This window comes from Calypte anna, chromosome 9 (genome assembly GCF_003957555.1).
Source record: "Calypte anna isolate BGI_N300 chromosome 9, bCalAnn1_v1.p, whole genome shotgun sequence".
Taxonomy (NCBI): domain Eukaryota; kingdom Metazoa; phylum Chordata; class Aves; order Apodiformes; family Trochilidae; genus Calypte; species Calypte anna.
In genome coordinates, this window is record NC_044255.1 from 7,927,462 (window position 1) to 7,948,365 (window position 20,904).

A 20,904-nucleotide genomic window follows, 5' to 3' on the forward strand; every position below is an offset into this window, starting at 1 on the left:
AGAATTTTGAAGTGGTGTATTTTGTGTAATAGTTACCTGTTTGCAATAAAGACAAAGCAGGACTCTAGCCTAAGCCCTCCTCTTTGCCATCTTTTCCCCTTTTTCTTGAGTTTAGGTTTTTTCTCCCACATGAAGGATTGTGTTCAGCCTGGAGAAGTCTCCAGGGAGACCGTGTGTAGTGTAACAAGGCAGCCAGGTGCCACTAATTGCCAGGGAGTGGGCATGAGCTTGTGTCAAGCCCACCTGTGCCCAATTAGGGTTGGCCCCCACTGTGCATGAGCAGGACCAGGGGGCCAATAAAAGGTGAGGCCTGAGACACAAGCTCATGTTCACTCTCTGGCAATTAGTGGCATCTGGTTGCCTTGTTACACTACAACCGTGACTTTCCAGTACCTGAAGGGGTTTGCAGGAAGGCTGGAGAGGGACTCTGTGCAAGGGCCTGGAGTGGTAGAATGAGGGGCAATGGTTTTAAATAGCAGTAGATTTAAATTGGCTGTTAGGAGAAAGCTCTTTGCCATGAGGCAGTGGGACAATGGAGCAGGTTGCCCAGGGAGGTGGTTGAGGCCTCATCCCTGGACATATTCAAGGTGAGGCTTGAGGAGGCTCTGAGCAACCCGATCTATTTAAGGGTGTCCCTGCTCACTGCAGGGGGGGTTGGGCTAGGGGAGCTTTAGGGGCCCCTTCCAACCCAAATAATTTTGTGGTTCTATGTTATGATCAGTGTACAGTTGTTTGTGTACTGCATGGATATGAATTTATCTATGAGATTGAAAGGTGGATGCCAGGACACTGGTGAATGTGCTTTTGTGGACCATCTGTAAGAGTTTAAATTTATTGGACTCTTAGAGGAATGTCAGATTGGTGTAATGATGACTTGTGCTTGCACTCTTCCTAACACGTGCTGATACCAAGTACACAAATCTGTATGTTAGTTTTTGTTTCACCAGCTCTACAGGGAGTGTTTTTCTTAAACTATTTCCTTCCAGCTCACATGCAGGAAATTGCAGCAATGAGTAGTGCTCACAGAAGTGAACCTTGGCACCAGCTCTAAGTAAACAGATGGGAAGTTTCAGAGAAGGGGAAACCAAAGAATACACTGGGGGCAGTGCTGGCCCTCTCTTGTCAAGCCTTGGTGTCCTTGTCCTCCAGAGGCTGCTCCTTCAGCAGGAGTGAATGGAGGCAGAGCAGGGCAGGGGCTGAGGGCTGCAGTTGTGGGTATTTCCAAGTGCAAAAGCATTAAGACATTACTGGGAGCAAAGCACTGCCTTTGGGGTAGGGAAGCTCCTGAGCTTTTCACTCATGTTTGTCATTTGCTGTTGTTACCTGGCAAGAAGGTGAGTGCCTTGTGAGAATTGCTGCTTCAAGCCATCAGAGCATGAGAAGATCTGTTTCACAAAGTCATTCACTACAAATACTATATTGCAGCTTCAGTGGGTTTGAGAGTTAATTATTGGGCTTCTGATACTGAGTCTGTGTTAAGGTGAAAAGCAGTTTACAGTTTCCAAATGCAAGTGCTGGACAGCTGTGTCAGAACAGTATTATCTGCCCTCAACTCAGAGTAGGGAAGTTTCCTTTATCAGCATTATAAGACCTGTATCCCAGAAGTGTGCTATTTTTTAATGCACTTAGCAATATAGGCCTTTATTCTTTTTTCACTAGTAGTTTGTGGAGTTAGCATGTTTTTTACCTGAAGACCATGGTTTGCCATTTTATCAGTTCCATTACTTTGAAGTCCTTCGGCAGTGTTGACTGTCAGCTTTCGTTCTGGCTATTCTAGATAAATCTGTCAGCAGCAAACTGTCTGCTCTGTTATCATCCTTTCTGTCAGAACATTTGTATCTGCTGGTTAGTTTATTCCTATCAACATTGGTGATTAGAAAGATCTCTTGAGAGGTTCAGCCTATTCTAAAAAATGACCATGTTTCCTATCTTTGCCTTCCTGCCTTTTAATCTGAAAATTTTCTTAACTCTGATATGCAGCAATAAAGACCTAAGAAGAGGGAGATGAAAATGGGCATGTGTTGCATGGTTTATTACTTCTAGCTGGTTATTGGTGCCTTACAGAGTTCCAAGGGGGTTGTGAAGCATTGCTTCACAAAAATAACATCAAGCCCTGAACAGTCCCCTAGTTCTGTAGTACATCCCACTCTGGCACAGCAGTCAGATCCAATGTTATAATAACCTTTTTATTTTCCCTGTTTTGTATTCTTCTGACACTCATGATGGTTTAAGCAAATTCTCATGTATAATTGGAGCTTCTAAGATTTGGTTTCTTTGTAGCAGACAGGGATGTTTACTTTTTTATTTTGCAACAAGGGGAAATCACTTTAGTTTGCTATTTTGAGAACTGTTGATTGTCAGTGACACAGATCATTGTCCTTTTTCTAAACATTTGACTGTTTCTTCCCATACCTGTAAGGAAGGAGCTGTTACATTTACTGTTATTTCTCATAACAATTTGTTTTAAAAAGAGATGAACAGCATCCATGCAAAACACTGGTTATATGTGGCAAGTTATCAACTTATTAATTTCATTCAGGACTTTGAATTTATCGGTGTAATAGAATTTCTTGCTCTAAAAATGAAGCAATTTTTCTTGAATTTGGGTATCAAAACCAACAAGGTCTTAATACTAAAATTGCACTGTTTGTGCAGTCAGCCCCATGACAATCAAAGCAATGAAGTCCTCTCAGCTTTACTGATGTTTTTGACAACCGTCGTTGTTACTCCTCATAGGCACTATTAACATTACTGCTTTAAGTCAGTTTCCCTTCCAGTAAATTTTAAGAGAGGCCTCCATGCTGGGCCAGACATCATCATCATCTTTTAGTCTGAATTTGGTTGTGAAAGGTCAGCAGGAACAGTTAAGTTAATTATTAAGCGACACCAAGCAGTGTTTTCTTACTTGTGTTTGTGTAAACCAGAACACTGAGAGATTCTTGGGCCTTGTATGATGGAGGAGGTGAAACCCAAACTGCGTGAGGTGGGGTCCCTCAGAACGGGGCTCTTCCTGTCTCAGTGGTGACTCTGTGTGTGATGTGTCCCTGCCATCATGGGACGTGTCACAGGCACATAATGGGAACTGTAGGTGGCAGTCAGGCATTGGGACCAAACAGCACCATCGGACATAGGAATGATGAAAGGGCTGGAAACACCAAGTTTCCTTCATTCTCAGAACCTCATTTTTGTTGCAGATTTTCTCAGCTTTAACCTCATGTTGTGAGAGAGGAGCATGCCTCTGCCCTCCAGTGTCTGCTCACAATGACAAGTCACATCACTTTATTGTCATTTTCTTTGCTGCTCTATGTTTCTCGTAGCATTTAAATCTCACAGTGGGTCATCAGGTCTCTGTCATGGCTTTTTTGTATCTAATTTTTAAAAATTGCTTGGAAGGATTTTTAGCAAAATCAAGATCCGAAAATTCAGGAAAAGGAGTTTGCTACTAAATCCTTGTCTGGTGTAACATTTACCTTCATATTTGTCCTGAAATCTAGAACAGCTTTCTTGAAAACGTTGTGAGCCATGATAGAGGGGAAAGAAGCTGGGACTTTCTGCTTTAGACATCTAGTATGAGCCAGCAAACCAGGAAGGCCAGATATAAAAACTTTGTTGTTGTTTTTTAGTAAGTATGCTGAGTTACAGGATACATAGTAGGTTGTGAGATGAAGGGTCTTAAACTAGCAGTGTGTCCCAGTGAACTGTTACAGTGTAGTGGTGACAGCTTTTCATACAGAAGATGAACACAAGCAGAAAACACTCCTTCTATAATTAAATGAGCTCAATCATAGCAATAAGAATGTTCTTAGACCTGTGAGAGCAAAGTGATAGGCAAAGCAATGATAATGGTCTTCAAAAGAGGGAGAAACTATACTGAAAAAACAAATGCACAAGTCTGCATGGGAAACACAGCCAAGGAAATAAAATTATGAGCTTACTGTTCCAAAGATTCTATTTAAGACAAAAGTGCAAAATAACCTAAAGCAGAGTTGAAATAGGAGTTGGGAGCAAGAGAACAACTTGTTTGCATCATGTGTTCTGCAGTGGTCCAAAAATCAAAATGGAATCTGAAAACTCAAAGAATTAAAGATAAGTACTCAAAACTGCAGGAGCATGTTAGACAAAATCAGAGCAATGCATAAAGTAAGTAAAATAAAATTTAGGGTAACAAAATTATACTCTGGTATGCAAATGAATAAAGAGCAGGTCAATTAAAGAATTGGACTGCAGCAATAAACTTCTTATGTGTCCTGTATCAAGTGAATGTGAAGGAGTTAAATTTGCAGGGAGCCTGCAGAGAAGGCATCCAGATGTACTTTAGGAAGTGACAAATAATTTGTTTTGCTTTCATTGAGGGAGGTTACACTTAACTGAACCACAAAGATTCTTTTCAACAGTTGCCTGTGATTTTCTGATAAGGGTTTAATTGCATGAGACTGTACTGGTTTGTTTGTTTTTTTCCCCATTAGTATTCTTGCTGATTCAGTAAGAGTTCACCATCTAGAGCTGTTCTAGAGATGAATTAGGGCTGTGTCTTTCAGGCAGATTCTACCATTTGAATACTCCTTCACTGGTGACAGACGGTGGGCAATGTACAGTTTTTCCTGGGAATAACTGGAGAATAAGGCAATAGAAGGGTACCTTGTTTTTCATTAATATATTGCATTACTAATTGCTTATTCTGGAAATTGCCACAGACAATCTTAAATTGCCATTGCTAGAACCAAAGTTCACAGTTTTACCTGTATGAAACAGATAACAAGTAGATATTACTTCATGAAGAAGCAAAACCAGTTGAAGAAATCAATGTTTGAGTTGTGTTGTCAAACAGTACTCCTGCTAAGATACAGAGGATTGATGTGCTCTCACTGTGCTTGCATGCTTTTCATGGAATAAAAGATTGAAATTAAAACTTTTCCCTAATATTCAGTATACTACTTTAATTATCTTTCTCCTTTGCACAGCACCAGTGCACTGAGCTGTTAAGCTGCTTCTGTTGTGGTTTGAATTTTTGGCGGCCTGCATTGGATCATTAATCCAATTGAACTTCCTGCAAAAGCAGGGAGAGTTACTCCTCGTGATGTTAATGGTATTCGAATGGATCTTGGAACTCTGCACTTTGCTTCATATTTCTGCATTTTCCATGAACAAAAGCAGTTAGGGAATTGGAATAAAGAAAATTGTGCATTAGCAAAAAAACATTCTTTTAGCTTGGGGTTGCATGCTTGGATATTTGGACCATGTCTATTTGCAGAGTAAACAATGTAAAAAAATATTCAAGTATACTGACTGATGTTAGGATCAAGTCACAGGAATGTTCAGGTTGAAAACCACTTCTGTGTCTCCTCATAGAGCTCATGGTACATCTGTAACACAGGGGACTCAGCATAAAAAGTGGAGGATTCCTTGTAGTGGTTGTGGAACTGAAGGATAATCTTCATGTCATTTTACACACAATTAAAAACACTTGGCAGCTGCAGACCTAACTTGCAATCAATTCTGAACCACACTTGCTCAGCTGTAAAGAATGAAAAGATGGAGAATTTTACTCACTCCTGGTCTGATAGCACTTTACAGGATAGAATTTTTTTTTTAAACTCCTTCAAGAGACAGTCTTGTTCACTGTGTTGTTGTTATTGCATTATGTACTCTTGCATCTGTATTATTGAGCTGCAAGTTAAGCAGCAGATAAACATTGATATGTTGACATTAAAAAAAAAAAAAAGGTTGTTTTAATTTATTCTCTTCCTTCATTACATTACAGGTACTGTCAGAATTGAAATGTTCCGGAACATGCAAAATGCAGAAATTATAAGGAAAATGACAGAAGAATTTGATGAGGTATAGTATACAAATAGGTCTCTAAACATGATGATATAGTGGGTAAACAATCTCTCACTATAAGAAATTGCACTCATAAGCAAAGTAACAATTTAAACTATTGGATGAAGAATAACAAGCCAGCATGAGCTTTAGGAAAGAGAACAAAAAACCAAAACAAAACCCAAAACTAATAAACTAATTTGAAAAGGAAGTTATAGTTGCTCATCTTGCAAAGTCAGCATTGTGTAAACCTGACTTTAAAATTTAAGAATAGTGATACACAAAAAGATATCTTTCCAAAGATTTAAGTATTTTGTTTGGAGCAAGTATATTACAATTTTAAAATTCAGATTGGCTATCCTCCATTAAAAGTAAAAATGTTCCTAATGTTGAATGCTTTTTAGCTTTGAGATTAATCAAACTCTTAATTTGATTTTTCATGTGTAAGAAACCTGAAATATTCTGAGTGTTCATTTTGTGTAGTGAGGAAAGCAAATATTGAGACACAAATTCTATGTAGGATAGCAGTGTCTACTTGAGACCAATTCTAAATGAAATACCAAACCTGTGATACAAAAAGTAAAGCAGGAGAACTGTAAATGTGAACACTGCTCTTTTTCAATATTTTATTTTGCAGGATTTCCATCTTCTTCATGGCCTTGAACAACAAAATTTTTAAGTATAAACTTCACAGCCGTGTAGATGCTCCTTTTGCTGTGCTCAGGTAGTCACTCAGGGCCTTTATGTAGGGGTGGCGTAGGGTATAGTGAATAAAATTTAGTTGTACAATGGTAAATGAAAGGTTTGTATCAATTTGTGCTATGTTCTGGCTGAAATAGTCTTGCTTTTTAAAGCAGCACCCAACCAAAGTTAGTTATATGTGGTGAATTTTTCTAGTATAATTTGAAAACAGAACTGGAATTTGTATCTGTACTATCCCTGTTGTACAAAATCAGATGGCTCAGGCACTGTCCAAAAGCCAAAGAACATTGATTTTGCCCCAGGGAGAATTGTCCCACAGCTGATGAGAAAAGCTTTTATCAAAAAACCCTTTTCAAAAACTGACAGCTTTTTCTCAAGGGAGAAAAAAAACTCTCTTCCTATTCCTGCTCAGTCAGAGTAGTACTCCTCAGTTCTTCCTTCCAGATATCATTGCTGGCGTTTCTCCAGTAGTACCTCTTCCAGTACCCCAGGACACTCCCAGTAGCCATCCCCTTCATGTCACCCTGAGACAGCAGATGCCAAGGGCTGTTGCTACCTCAACATTTCTCTTCCCATCTTTTCCTCACATGGCCCTAAATCTAATGGCAGCCCATGAGAAGGTGAGGAGCTGATGCTGTGGGCGTGAAGGAGAAGCAGAGAGTTAGTGAGGCTCTCGTCAAAATGATTAGGCCAACATACCAGCTAGAGCTAATAGGGGAATAAAAAATAAAAGTAATGTTAACTGGGATAAAATCTTGCATTACCTATTCCTCAGTGCACTATACTGCCCCCAAAATATCTTCATTCCCACTGAATAATATTCAGCTTTGCTTCTTTCTTCAGTTTTTCAAGATCATTGAGTTGTTCTGTCAGGGCTGCAGTAATCAGATGGCTGCTGGTCCTAATTTCTGCATTTATGATAGGGATCAAAGCATTGGTTGAGGGAAGGAGCACTCATGCAACACCTTAGTGATGGAAATATTTTCATTGCTGTCACAGGTTCAATTTCAAGCAGGTGAATGAAAACAGGATTTTGTTTGAACTGTGTAACAATTGGGACATTGAGTATCACATCTCAGTGCCACATACCATGTTTTAATTGGTATTCAAGAAAGAGTGGCTAAAATCTGTAAGATCTAAGAAAAGGAAACTTATTCCTATTTCAGCCAGATGAGATGCTCTCAGTAGAGTCTTCACATATCTATTTGTCTAATAGGTAATTGTAGGTCAGAAATACATGGTATAAATGAGTATTCACAGATAGCTATTGAGATTCTGAGGATCTGTTCCAAAAATTACATGTACGTGCTTCTGGAAAGCATGGATTATTGGGTTCCCACAGGTTCTGTGCAGTCAGGGACTGTAGCTTATTTCTGAAAGTAAGGTGTAAGCAGGGAGAAGAAAAGGAGTCTGGGGTGTTCATCTGGAGTTAATGTCAAGAAAACACCAAGGATAAAACTTTAGTATTTTAACTTCAGTCCTAAATGATAATAAATATGAGACTGATGCAGGACTCATATTGAAGTGGCAAGACAATGTGTCTTGCAGAATTCAGAGCCAAGAGATTAAAAACCCATGCAGCACAGCTCATGATAGCTGCAGGTTTTAGGCTGTAGTTATCTGTGTTTCCATTATGAAACACTTTGATGTAATTCACAGAAGCAGAGAGGACTCAGAGCTACACATTGAACACGCTGGGAGATGTCTTTCCAGATGCCTCAATTGTTGTTCAAACCAAGGCTCCTGTTTCTCTCCAATTGGGCATTCAGGGTTAGAAGGAAAACTGTTGCTCACTGAGGTCACAGCGTTCCCACAAATAAGACAGGAGGGTTATTGACTGCCTTAAGATTTTGTCCTTTTCTACCATCGAAGCACTTGCCTTTGCAATTTTAAATGTTATTTTAGTGTGATTGAAAATGGGATTGGTAAATTGGAAAGGGGGCTTTTGCTGCAGGGCAATGTCATTGATGAAGTTGAGGTAAGAGGTTCTTTGATGGCAAGTTTTCCATGATGGTGTTGCTGGCTTTACATGCTTCAGACAGGGTGGGAAGACTAGTCCCAAGAGAGTAGAAGTTCTTGTTCTGCACAAAAACACAGAATAAATGTGTACAAAAGTATGTAACTTTGATACTTCCCATCTTTGGGGAAAGATTCAGGATGAAGCATTATTGCCTTGATGCTTTGGGTAACCTGGGACCAGGCAGATTAAATGTAATCATTTTCACTGAAGGAGAAAAAAACATTTTCTAATGATGGAAGGGGGAGGGCATCCTCACAGAAATGCAATGCTGCTGGATGCCAGTGAGAGCAGACTTGAAGAGGTGTTCAATGAGCTGAACATTTCTGTGCCTACTCCAGGCTTGCAGTGATCTTTGGAAGATGAGATGTGTGAAACTAAGTGGAAAATGGATCTGTAGTAAGACTTCCATTACTTCTGTCAGAAGGCAGGTTTTATCACTAGAAAAAGGATAAATCTGTAATATTAAAAAAAGGATGGTACTGACTTTCTGGTAAGATCGGAATTATAAATTCGAGTAAAGAAGAGTTCGTGCTCCTGTGTGATTAGAACATTGCCATGGAGTTGAAGTTGGGATGGAGAATGACACCAGCCTTCAATCACACAAGCCTTTCTTTAGGTTTTGGCCTGAAATACTTGTAAATATTTCTTTCTCATCCTTATCCCCCACTTCCTAACCGAGAACACAAGAAAAAGAATTGAGTTTTGATGCATGTCTTAGACTATAGAGAGCTAACACTGCAAATTCAGAACAGTTATTATGAAGTATTTGAAAAAGTTGTTTCATTCTAATAGAATTTTTTGTTTATTGACTTCTGTTGGCTTTATTTATTATTCACCATTGGCTTGAAGAAAAAAGTGTCTAACGTAAAAGCTTAGACCATGATGGCTACAGCAACATCAAAATAAATTAAATGTTGAGGCTTTTAACACTTAATATTTTCATTTCCTTGTTCTTCAGGACAGTGGTGATTATCCACTTACCATGCCTGGGCCACAGTGGAAGAAGTTTCGATCCAACTTCTGCGAGTTCATCGGGGTGCTCATTCGGCAGTGTCAGTACAGCATCATTTATGATGAGTACATGATGGACACAGTCATCTCTCTTCTGACTGGTTTGTCAGATTCCCAGGTCCGGGCTTTCAGGCACACCAGTACATTAGCTGGTAAGTAAGCCAACTCAGAGAAGAGTTTTTTGTTTTTTCAAAGGAGTTGCTACTATTTAGCCACTTGGAGAATTACGTCTAATTTTGATTGAAGTGGAATTTGAGGAGCACTGAGAATTCTGAAAAACCTGGTGGAATCCAGGTACTGTGTATGGTAGGACTGCAGTTCAAATACACTTCTGTTTGTAAAGGATTATGCTGATGCATTTCATCTCAGATCCTTGTCACACCCTGGGGCCTTCAGTGAATCTTACGTCTTCTGTTTCGTTGTTAGTTCATTGGTTTTATAGAATGCTTTCATAGATGTGTGTTTTTGAGTACAAAGGTCAAGGAAATTGTCTTATCAAAGAATTTCAGGCCCCTGAACAATAACATCTGTGCTTTCACTCTTTTGAAGTGTTTAATGTGGGGGCACTGGGCCAGACTTATTGGTCTCACTGTCTTCTACCTCCAGCCACAAGTGCACCTTTCAAGACACCTGCCTGCATCTAAAGGAAGCAGTGGGTATCTCGTTAGATGGCACCAGGCTTTTCCAGGGCATATGTAATCAGACATGTATGTCACATCTATCATAGGATGGAGAAATTGCTCTCTAGAAGTTCTGTTTTTCTCCACTGACAAAGCAAAACTACCTCAGATGCAGGTTTTTAAAGCTGGTTATGTGAGGTGCTGTCTTTCTGCTCATCTCAAGATGAAATACAGCCTAGAGGAAGATTCTTTTCCCTAGCCTGTCCACACAGGTCATGCCAAATATCTGAAGCCTTTTACAGGAGACACTTGACATAACCTGAATATTTCTGCTGACAATATTTGTTACTGATTCATTTCATTTTTCCACAATCAGCATCGTACAAATTTGTTCAGATTTCAAGTGTAATGCCCAGCGTCCAACAAAATAAATCAGAATTTGTTTAAAATTTCATGTCTTGTTCTGAATCTCAGTAAGAGGCAGATTTCCAATGACACTGAAAAACCAACTCCAGATATGACTGCAGTTTGATTTTTAACATTGTAACCAAACCTTTAATGTCACTGTGACTGAACTCTTTTGGAAGCTTACTGCCTTGCATTCCTCACTCAGTATCAGGATGGTAAAAACATGAATTATATAAGCATGAGTTTCCAGCTGTAGAGTTGGCCTTTATATAATATTCAGTGGTCAAAGGTCAGCACTGCTTGAGCTGCAGTGAGCCTGCTGGAAATCTCTGCCTGTTCCTTGGGCTGAGATGGAAATGGAATCCTTTCCAGCTGATCCTGTCTTCAATTCCAGGTGACTTGGCTTTGCTGTTTGCTTAGCTTGGGGCTGATTGTTTCACAGGAGAGAGATGATGGTGTGAGGTGTGCACTGTAGTCTCTGTCATTGCCTGGGGCATCCACGTGTGGGACAGATGTTTGGAAGGTAGGAGAGGCTTGGCTGAAAAGACAGGGAACAGCACCAGACCTTAGAGATGTTATACATGGCCTGTGCTGTGTGGAATAAATAGTTGCCAATCTTGGAACAGATTGTGTAGCTAGAAACTTTGAGCCAGGATAAGCAAATGCTAAAACCAAGGTTCATCACAGCTATCTTGGACTATTTAAAGCCACTGCTTGCTCCTTGCATTGGATGTACATGCAGTTAGCCCCTACAGTAGAATCAGGAGCTGCCAGAGGTCTCCAGCATTCTCAGAGACAGTACACTCCATTTGGTTTTTTAACAAGCTTGAGAGCTTTGTTGTGGTTCTGCAAATTTCCTTTAAGCTAGGTTTTGCACCCTTCACCCTTCTCTCCTGCAGAGGCCAGCATGAAGCCATGGAGCTCAGTCTTGATAAGATTTTTGAAAATCTACTTTTAGAATTTCATGTAATCTTGGAGTGTTTTTCAGGTCTCTTTTTTTTTTCCAGTTTTCCTCTCTGCTAGCCAACTTGAACGAGGAATAATTCACTATAGCAAAAAACTAAAGGCAAGAAGTTAACATGGGTAATTCTAGTGTTACCAGCTTTGTGTTACAGCAAGAGAAGTTACCATAACAATAGTTTCAGTTCCCCATTTGTTAGGGTGCTCTTCTGCCTTGAAGACAGTCCTGCATATTTTGCCAGTGATAGTTTGTAACCTTATTTTGCTGTTTTTCAATATTGTAAAATGTGGTGTGCCATGTAACCACACAGAACACAGTAATGCTTTTGTAAACATAAATAATAGTAGAAATGGAGGCAGACCTGAAAAATACTATATCCAGCATGTGTGAAAATGCATTCAAAGGTGTACACAAAGTTCTAATTGTGTTTTTGTACAACTCTACAGAGCAATCAATGTCAGATTGCTTTCAGAGAAACAGTGCTATGTTCCCTTGGGAGTGGAGTAATCCTCAACAGCTACTGGTGAAGTTACTCTTAGTGTGGAGGCATCTACAGTGACACTACATGATTCTTAGGAGAGAGATGTCTAACTCCACAGTAACTGGCATCATGGTGTACCATGGCCCTGCAGACTCCAGTGACCTTGTGCACTCAGAATTTGGGTGAATTTCTGCAGATGATGTCAGAGACCATGGCCTGGAGCTGTATGTATACTCTGATCTCTACATCAGCCAAGTGACCTGAGTATTGCTTGGGTGGGAAGGGTTTTTCCAGGGGCCTTTGTGTCAGGGCTGAGATGGTTATTTTCTGTGAGTATGGATCTGCTGAGGCAACATCCTTTAGTTCTGACTATGGGTAAAGAGTTACATTCTGTCTTCTGCCTTTGCAGCTATGAAGCTTATGACTGCTCTTGTGAATGTTGCCTTAAACCTGAGCATTCATCAGGATAATACACAGAGGCAGTACGAAGCTGAGAGAAACAAAATGATTGGCAAAAGAGCTAATGAAAGATTGGAGCTGCTGCTTCAGAAAAGAAAAGAGGCAAGTGAAAAGATGATTTTTTTTTCCTGGTTTGTATGCATTCCCTCCGACAGAAAGTCCAGTGTGGTTTGTAACTTGTGTCCCATAGTGAGAAACAAGACATGAGCTCTATGTGATCTCAAGCATGTTACCTGGGCTACATTTTAAAATCTTCTATTAAGCCATTCAGTTGAGTTTGCTGTTCTGCACACAAAGTATAATTTCTATTCTCACACTTGTGTACCTGACCAGGCAGGAAGAAAAATAGTCTCAGACTGTTAGTAGTAACAGTTTTGGTTATGCAAAATACTTTTGAAAGGAGGTTCACATGTAGTCTCTCACTGCACTGCCCATGTCTCCCTTTGATCTCTGTAGTTCATTCATAGTGTCTCATTAGGACTTCTTTTTGTAGCTGCTTTGAAAAAACACTGGAATGTGGGGGCTGTAGCACCTGGTCTTAGGGAGAAGAAGCCAGGGAGATATTAAAGTTGCTTGTAGTAAGTACCAGTCTAGCATTAGGTGAGCAAAATCATTAGAACGTTGCTGTAATCATCCCTAGATAAAGTAGTATATCCCAGGAAATTCAGGTTTAGAGTTATACTTACAAGGAATTTAAAGATTAAACAATAGGAAATAAATACATTTACCTCCAAACATACAAAATCTGTAAAGATGCCATATGAGAATCATGATTAAAGAACTGAAGTCTTTGTGGCTTAGATTGAAATTTATTATTTTTAACATATTTGTTTTGAATATATTGTTGTCACCACTGTGTTACTCTGTGGCCAATTCAGGGTCTTTGGGTGCTTTATCTGTAAGCACCTTGGATTCTTTTAGGTATAACTTTGACTCAAAATTGCTTGACTTCGTATTCTCTGGGGATAATTACATTTCTGTATTTTTATTTTATCCTTATGATTCTTAACATCATTTTATTTGGTTTCTTTAATTCTTAAATCATGCATTAAAGTACCAAAGCCGTAAGAGGCTTACCTGCCTAAACTGCAAGGGAGTTATTTTAAATTAAATATTAATTGAAATGTGAGCCTGGAAGCATTTTAAAAAGCTGAATTGCTTTGTCAAAATAGCTAGAGCAGGGTTTCTCTTCCAGATTTGCTGATTGCTTCTTTGAATTTTCATATAAGGACAAAGTCCCTAATGACGCTGATACCTCCAGCTCTGTGTCTTTGGACCTTCTTTGTACTCCTTCCTTCCACTCTTCCTCTCAGCATCTTGTGGAGATGCTCTGGGGAGGCTCAGAAGCAATGACACTTCAACTTTATATTTCCAGTCTCTCTTCTATCACTACTCTCTAAATTTAATCAAAATGTTGAGTAGGAGTCAGCTGTAGGGGAGTGGTGGTGGTTGAGGTTCTCCTCAGGTACGTGGTGGTCAGGGCACCAGGAGGGCCCTGTATAGAGGAGATGAGTGAGGGTCATTCACATGGCTCAGTGGTTCTGTGCACAAATAAATTCCTGCTGGAGTCCTGTATATTTCTTGTATATATGCTGAGTTTCTGTGCTGGCACTTTCTTAGCTCATTCTTTTGATGTAGTGCCAGCATAATAAACCCTCCCAGGCACAGCCACAGGCACATGTCTGTCTGCATGAAGTTAGACAGGGACAGCTGGCAAAAAAAGTGTGGCAAATTCATCTGCAGTAGAGGAGAAGGAACACTTTGAAGTGTTTCATTCTCGTGTCATCTTCTCTGTACCTCATCTAAGAGCAGTGTGGGAAGGTCTGTTCCCCTCAGTGAGATTTTCAAGTAAATTGGGTGATCTATGTAACAGTCTGCCACAAAACAGAGGAACTTGTGATTTAGTTACTGCTGGTAGTAACTGAAATGTTGTGTTTTTTCATAGATGTCTTTTTGAGCTTCTCAAAATATTTGCAGAGTCAAGAAGAGAATGATTCCAGTTTTACTTAGGTTTAAGGGAAAAGTCTTAAGTCACTTTTGCACTGGGAGGAATCCCAAGACACAGATGGTCTCAAGGTGCCTAAATTTAAGTGCACAGATTCAAGTACATGATCTAGAAAAGCTGGAAGTGTAAAACCAGTTAAAGTTTTGGAGAAAATTCATCCTTTTCAAAGAGTTGCTCATTCATTACTGAAACTAAGGTACATTTGAGAATTGTGTCTTAAATGTGAGCACAGAAAACTAAAAGGGATCTCACACAGACCTATGGAATCTCTGATTCTCCTGGTCCACCAGGACTGCTGCAGCATCTGGATCCCCCTATCAGCTGTGTAGCTGATCACTTGCTGTATTTACAATCCAGCTGTCAAATCCCTGCAGAATAAGAGGGAGGAAGCCAACCTTGCTGTCCCTTCATCTGTGCCTTTTATCCTTGCGTAGTGCTGCTCAGCTTCTCATCAAAGAAATGTTAGAGTACGCTCTTCTTCCCTTTCTCATGGCTCATCAAGTTCAGTCTCTCCCACCTCTCTTCTGTGTTGTGTTTTTATATTAACAAATAATATTCAGGATCTTCCCCTTTCCCTTTCAGAGCCTCACTAGTTTCTCAGATGACTTTGGAGGCTTCTTAGTTCATTCCATCCTCATTTTACTCCCCAGTCCATACTAGGTTGGCTCCAGCCTCATGTTCCTGTGGCTATTTACTTGTTTGGAGCCCACAAATTCAACCAATTACACAGCAATTCAGAAGTCACACTGCCCTGTGGGTTATGTATTTGTGAAGAAGTGTTTAGTCTGCCTGGATTTGGGCTGAGCTGATGCTGAAAATAATGTTTGAATATGCTTGTTTCGTGTGCCAGCCTGTGGGCACACTCAGAGCAGGTGTTGCACCCAGCTTTGCCCTTTATATACAATCTCTTCTGCTAGGAAATTAATTGGTGCTCATTTGGCAGTGGAGCAGAGAACCCTCAGTGCCTCGGTTTCCCCACATGCAAAATGGAGACAGCATCTCCCCACGCTTTAGAAAACTGTAAGACTTCCTTCACTGAGTTTTGCAAACTACTTTAGTCCTTACATGTAAAAATATTTATAAACGTGGTTTGAAAAACATTATCCTCTAGGTGAAAGTGTTGATGAGCCTGTGCTGTGCAGGAAGGCAAAGGAGCCGCTCGTCATTCTGCCTCTGGCTGCAAGATGTTTTCTCTGTTAAACACCATGTCCCTAATTAAACAGCTTTAATTATTTTTTGTGCACAAGCAAGGCTCTGTTGTGGTTTGCATACAGAACACGTGGAAAAATTACCACTTGCATATGTTGTGGTGTTCTGCTTTGACTGGCAGAAACACCTTGGTGGAAGAAAGGTGGCTCTGAGTGTAGGAGCAGTTGTGCTCCAAAAGCTGATGGTATAAAATTGGCAGCATCTTACTTAACAAAGCTGAATTTTGGTGTAATTAAGACATACTTAGCTGAGTACAGAGTTGACAGTATGAGAAGGCTTCACTTGATTCCAGGAGGTTCCTTTAGGATGTATTAACATGTTCATCAACATAAATGAGCTTTCCATTGTACTTACACAGTGTCCTCATGTTAAACATGAAATATTAAGTTTCTGAAAAAGCACTCTCATTAATACAAACAAGCTCATAACACCTTTTTCATTCAGGCTTGTTTTTTGTTTGAGAGTGGTTTGGCTTTTTGCACTCTTTTGCCTGGATGTCAGGTGTACTCCAATGCCAAGCACCCCTGCTCTGATTCTGGAGAACTCCCTGGATCAGAAACTCCATTAGCATGGGTGCTGAAGTTAACACAACTTGTGCTGCAGGTTGAGAACATACTTAAGTACTTCCCTTAAATAGGACAGTGGGTTTTTATGAGGGGATTCCTAGTGTGTAACCAGCTTCATATCTAAAGCTGCTACTCACTCGTGGCTCTGCCTGTTGGACTGTGAGTACTGGGCTGCTGCCACTACTGAAGATTGTCTCTACTTACCAAAATTTCAGTAGCAGAAATGGTGATGACCACTTGAAAGGACTAATTTGAAACTAAATTAATAGATGCTTGCAGAGAATGTGAACTGTGTTCCATTCAGGCATTGCACATATGTTTATGTATGTATGTATGCACCCCCAACAAAGGCATGTGCTGGAAAAGCAGACAATGGTGAGTCTACTGATACCTTTACATTAATTTAAATTTGCTAATATCTTTAAATACCTCTTCCATCGTCTTCTAATGTTTTCCAATAAGGAGCTGTAGAATATAAAATTCTAATAAGCAGTGATCTTTTATTTCTTTTTATGTTTTACAGCTACAAGAAAACCAAGATGAAATTGAAAATATGATGAACTCTATTTTTAAGGGTATATTTGTCCACAGATACCGGTAAGAAAATGTATGCTGCAGCAGACTCTGCTAACAAAGTTAAATCACCAGTAACATCAGGGGCAGTTTCTGTGTGGGTTTTTCTTCTGGTACAATATTCTAGATGCCCCAAAAGTGGTATCAAACCCACTGAAGTTATGGAGGTGTTAGTTGTTAGTGTAAACCCTGTGAATTACTCAGTAGTGCCATCCACACAGCTTTATTTTAATTCAGTGAAACAGCTTTAGAGTTGTGGAGACACAGATTTTGAATCTTTTTGTTTTGAAAAGTTGCCTGAGATGGGAGTACAAATGTGATATACCTTAAGAATAATCAAATGACCTCTGCACATCAGAGAGAGATCTGGTTACTGAGTACCTCTGCTCTGCATTTGCTTTTGTCTGAAGTGTAAACAGCAAATTTTGTTGTTTCTACCTTATACACTTTAGTCACAGCTAAAACTTCACTGTACAAACCAGTGGATCTGGACTGGTGCTTGCTGTTTTGCAGTATGGCTTATCAGAGAACAGTAGTCTTTTAAAAAAGATTTAGGATTGTTTTGCATTACAGGGTACCTCACAGCATCTTTAGCAGCTTGGTTGCAGCCAGCTTTTAAATGTTAATTGACTTACTGAAGTCAAAATATAAAATTCAAGGATGCTAAACTTTGCAGTTAATCTCTCAGATCTAAATTCTGGTTGAAAATTTTATCACTAATGAAATGTTTTAAGCAGGATTGCACCAAACAAGAAAGGGTGTTTGAGAAGAGGGTTAAAAGGTGAAGAGGACCCTTAGTTCAACCAGGTGGAGGGATTCTTGTAATTAGTGTGCAGGAAACCTGGTGCTGAGAAATGTGTGAGTGTGAACAGCACAGTGGAGCTGGAGCATGAATTCTCAGTACCTGAGCACAATACTGGAAAGGATGTTTATGGTCAGTGAGCCTTGAGGTCTACAAGGCAAGAGAAGGATGGGTATACCGAGTCAACAGGTAAATATTAGGATACTTGCTCAGTATAGCACTCTTTATAATATTTTGCTATGAAAGCAGCTTTTATGTTCTGCATTAGTAAAGTTTAAGAAATTAAATGCAAAGAGTGTTTCCATCTTTGTCCCATCAGAATTCAGCATGTTGTATCAAACAAGAAGTCAACTTAAAACATTTCCCTAGTAGCACGTGCTCTTGTGTGGGATTGGAAAAAGACTCTACCTTTTGATGGTCTGCATGCTGTTTCTATTTTTTTTCCTTTATTTTTAAATCCTCCTTTTGTAACCCAGATTTCTTCTTGTGCTTCCTGCCACAATTGGTAAAAGCCTGATTTTGCTGAGAGTGCTCTAATAGGAGAGGCCAAATAAATAACCTCTGCTTCTCTGTGCCCTGGAAAACCTGCCCAGGCTCACTGACCCTGAGAGTTGGCTGCCCTCAGTCAGGCAGTGGTGTGCTCTGGGCAGGGTGTGTGGCACCACTTTTGCCACCCCTTAGAGAGGGTCAGAAGTGACAGCTTCCAAGTGTGCCCCCACGGGCCCACCTTAGTGAGGAGTCATCATCTCTCCAGCTTGCTTAACTTGGGTGAAACTTTTAAGAGAGGCTGTAACAACATAACACCCAAATATCAGGAATCTGTAGGCAACAGAGAAGATTAATTCAAATTGCTGCAGTCCTGGCTGTACGAGCACACCCAGAGGAAAAAGTACCTTTAATAAGATGTGCCAGTTAAAGAGAGAACCAGGGCAGAGGGTAGGGGGGAAAAAAGGTAAAGTTTTCAAACTAATACCTGCTACCATAATGTTCCTTAAGTATTCATTCTCTCTGACAGTTCAAATGATCTAGAAACATCATTCTACAGTCCTCAGACTGTGCACAAGTGTTCATGATTTTAAAAGAATGTTATTTTGATTATTTCTAGAGAATAAATCCTTTTCCATAATATCCTTCAGACTCCACCACAGTGATTCATGCTTAGTGACCTCTGTAGCTCAAATAGCAAGTCCTTGATCTGAACAAAAAGCCCCCAGAAATGTTTCATTCAGAATGCAGCTGGCTTCCTACTGGTAAGTTCATGTTGCAGTGAGGTGACATCTTTCTGTAGATTGGTTTCCATTTTACTGGAAGATTTCAATACTCACTGTTCACATTAAAGAAAAAACCCACAACACAAAAATACTAGCAGAAATAGCAAAACTATTTTTTAGGTACAGTGCTTGTTTAGTGTTTACAGCAAATTTGGTCAAAAATTGAGATATTCTCAATAAACATGCGAGAGATCTACCTGCCCCATTGCATATTTCCTTATTCTTTCCTGAATCTCTTTTTCTATATGCTTTTATAGTCGGTTGTCCATTGATGATTTTTTAAAATAATCTCTAAAGCTGAGGGTTAGCATCAAAGGAAGACATAAGAGTAAATGGTGGTAGAGTTAAATTGCTGTGCTCATGTTGGCAAATATAATACCAGTGGAGATGGTGGTGACTGTGGTGAGCAGGATTGCAGAGCCTGGAGGAGCCTCTGGAAAAAGTTGTCCAGAGAGGATGTAGCATATCTGCCCTTGGAAATACTCAAAAACTGATGGTGCAAGGCATGCGTAGGGGCTTGGAGATGTTTGGGTGGCCTGATCTCAGAATAACCGGGTTTGCATCTGTGTGAGTGATAAACCTTTGTGTGTAGTACTCAGATACTTCATACTGGTAGGTAGGTCAGAGATCTGAAAAGTAGCTTTTTTTTGGTCTGAAGTTAAACAGACTCAAAACTGCTTGCAGGATACATACATGTATAAAAGGAGGAAGACCTATATCTTCATTTCCATTGTACCTGCAGATCAGAGTTTCTTTGATGGTTGCCAGGGGTTCCCCACTCACTGCAGAGCCATTACTTAGCTTTTTTTAATGAAAAGAAGGTTAAATACATTTTATGTGTAATATTTGTAGATCCGGCATTAATTCTGGTTTCTTTGCTGGCCTATATCCTGTTCCTTCTAGAAACATCAAAAAAATAATGCAAACTTGGTCACTAATTTATAGTTATGATTAATAATGCATTACGTATTCCAAAGTAGTTCCAGTGCTGGTATGATTAGTATCTCTATGTTCTTGTGTCATTCACAAATAACAGATACTTTCAAAACACTAAAGAATTGACCTTGACCAACTAAAGAAGTGACAATAAGAAGCTGAAATATATTTAAGAGTGTAAAAATTAATAAGAAAAGAATACTAGCTTAATAGGAAGCAATTGATCCTATCCAGAGCAGATGTGCAAAGGCCTTTTGGCTGCATCAAGGTTGACAGAGCATCATATGGATACAGAATCTGTGGTAATGATTCCTGCAAGAAGACAAATGATTCTTACTTGTCCTGCAGTCACCTGGAAGATGAGTTCTGTGATTCTGTGAGTGTCTGGAGTTCTTGCGGATCTCAGAGAAGCTTTTGAATCAAGAATCAGCAAGTTGAATGTGTTGTTCCAGAAAAGATAAATTTCCTGATTATTGTCTGGCTGTGCTGCATGATTAAATAGCTGTTGACACTTTGGTTCTTTTTAGGATTGCCATTAAATCCTTCCAGAATGCTTCACAGTTAGTAAAATTTACAAGGTGGTGAAATAACCTACTTGGATGTGAGTAGTCAGGCTGTCATCCCCTGGTGGAAATGTCTTCATGGCTACTTTGTATTCCTGCACTTGTGGCTTCCCTCTTTTTCGTAATTCACACTTCTCAGTCTTTTAGATGATTCTTGAAGTCCTGCATTCCAATTTCTTTCATCTCTCTTTTGTTTTAAGAAAGGTTAGAAAATAATTTCATAGAAAGAGAACTGCTGATTGAGTTTAGTGTGAAGTAAGATATACTTATCTACATATTAGTATAATCCTAGTTTTAATTAAAGCTTGTTTTCATGGTAGCTGCCTTTTTTAATTAATGCAGTTCTTGTCGTGTAATATTGAATGTAATATTGTACCACATTGGTCCTTAGACTACCTAAAACCTACTTGAGAAATCCCTGGTAGGAATAGCTTATTTAATGCCCTGCTCCGCTTGTAATGTGGTTTGTCTACATTGTGTCTTGAGAGTTACCTTGT

At 39.6% G+C, this 20,904-nt stretch overlaps 1 protein-coding gene across 1 annotated transcript in view; it reads left to right on the top strand.

The window, feature by feature from the left end:
• Window positions 1-20,904, top strand: part of STAG1 (stromal antigen 1) — a 160,399-nt gene that overhangs the window by 79,481 nt on the left and 60,014 nt on the right. The window contains exons 7-10 of the mRNA XM_030456265.1: window positions 5,762-5,838; window positions 9,501-9,705; window positions 12,433-12,584; window positions 16,786-16,859. Of these exons, the coding sequence (XP_030312125.1) occupies window positions 5,762-5,838; window positions 9,501-9,705; window positions 12,433-12,584; window positions 16,786-16,859 (508 nt within the window). The remainder of the gene's footprint in view (window positions 1-5,761; window positions 5,839-9,500; window positions 9,706-12,432; window positions 12,585-16,785; window positions 16,860-20,904) is intronic.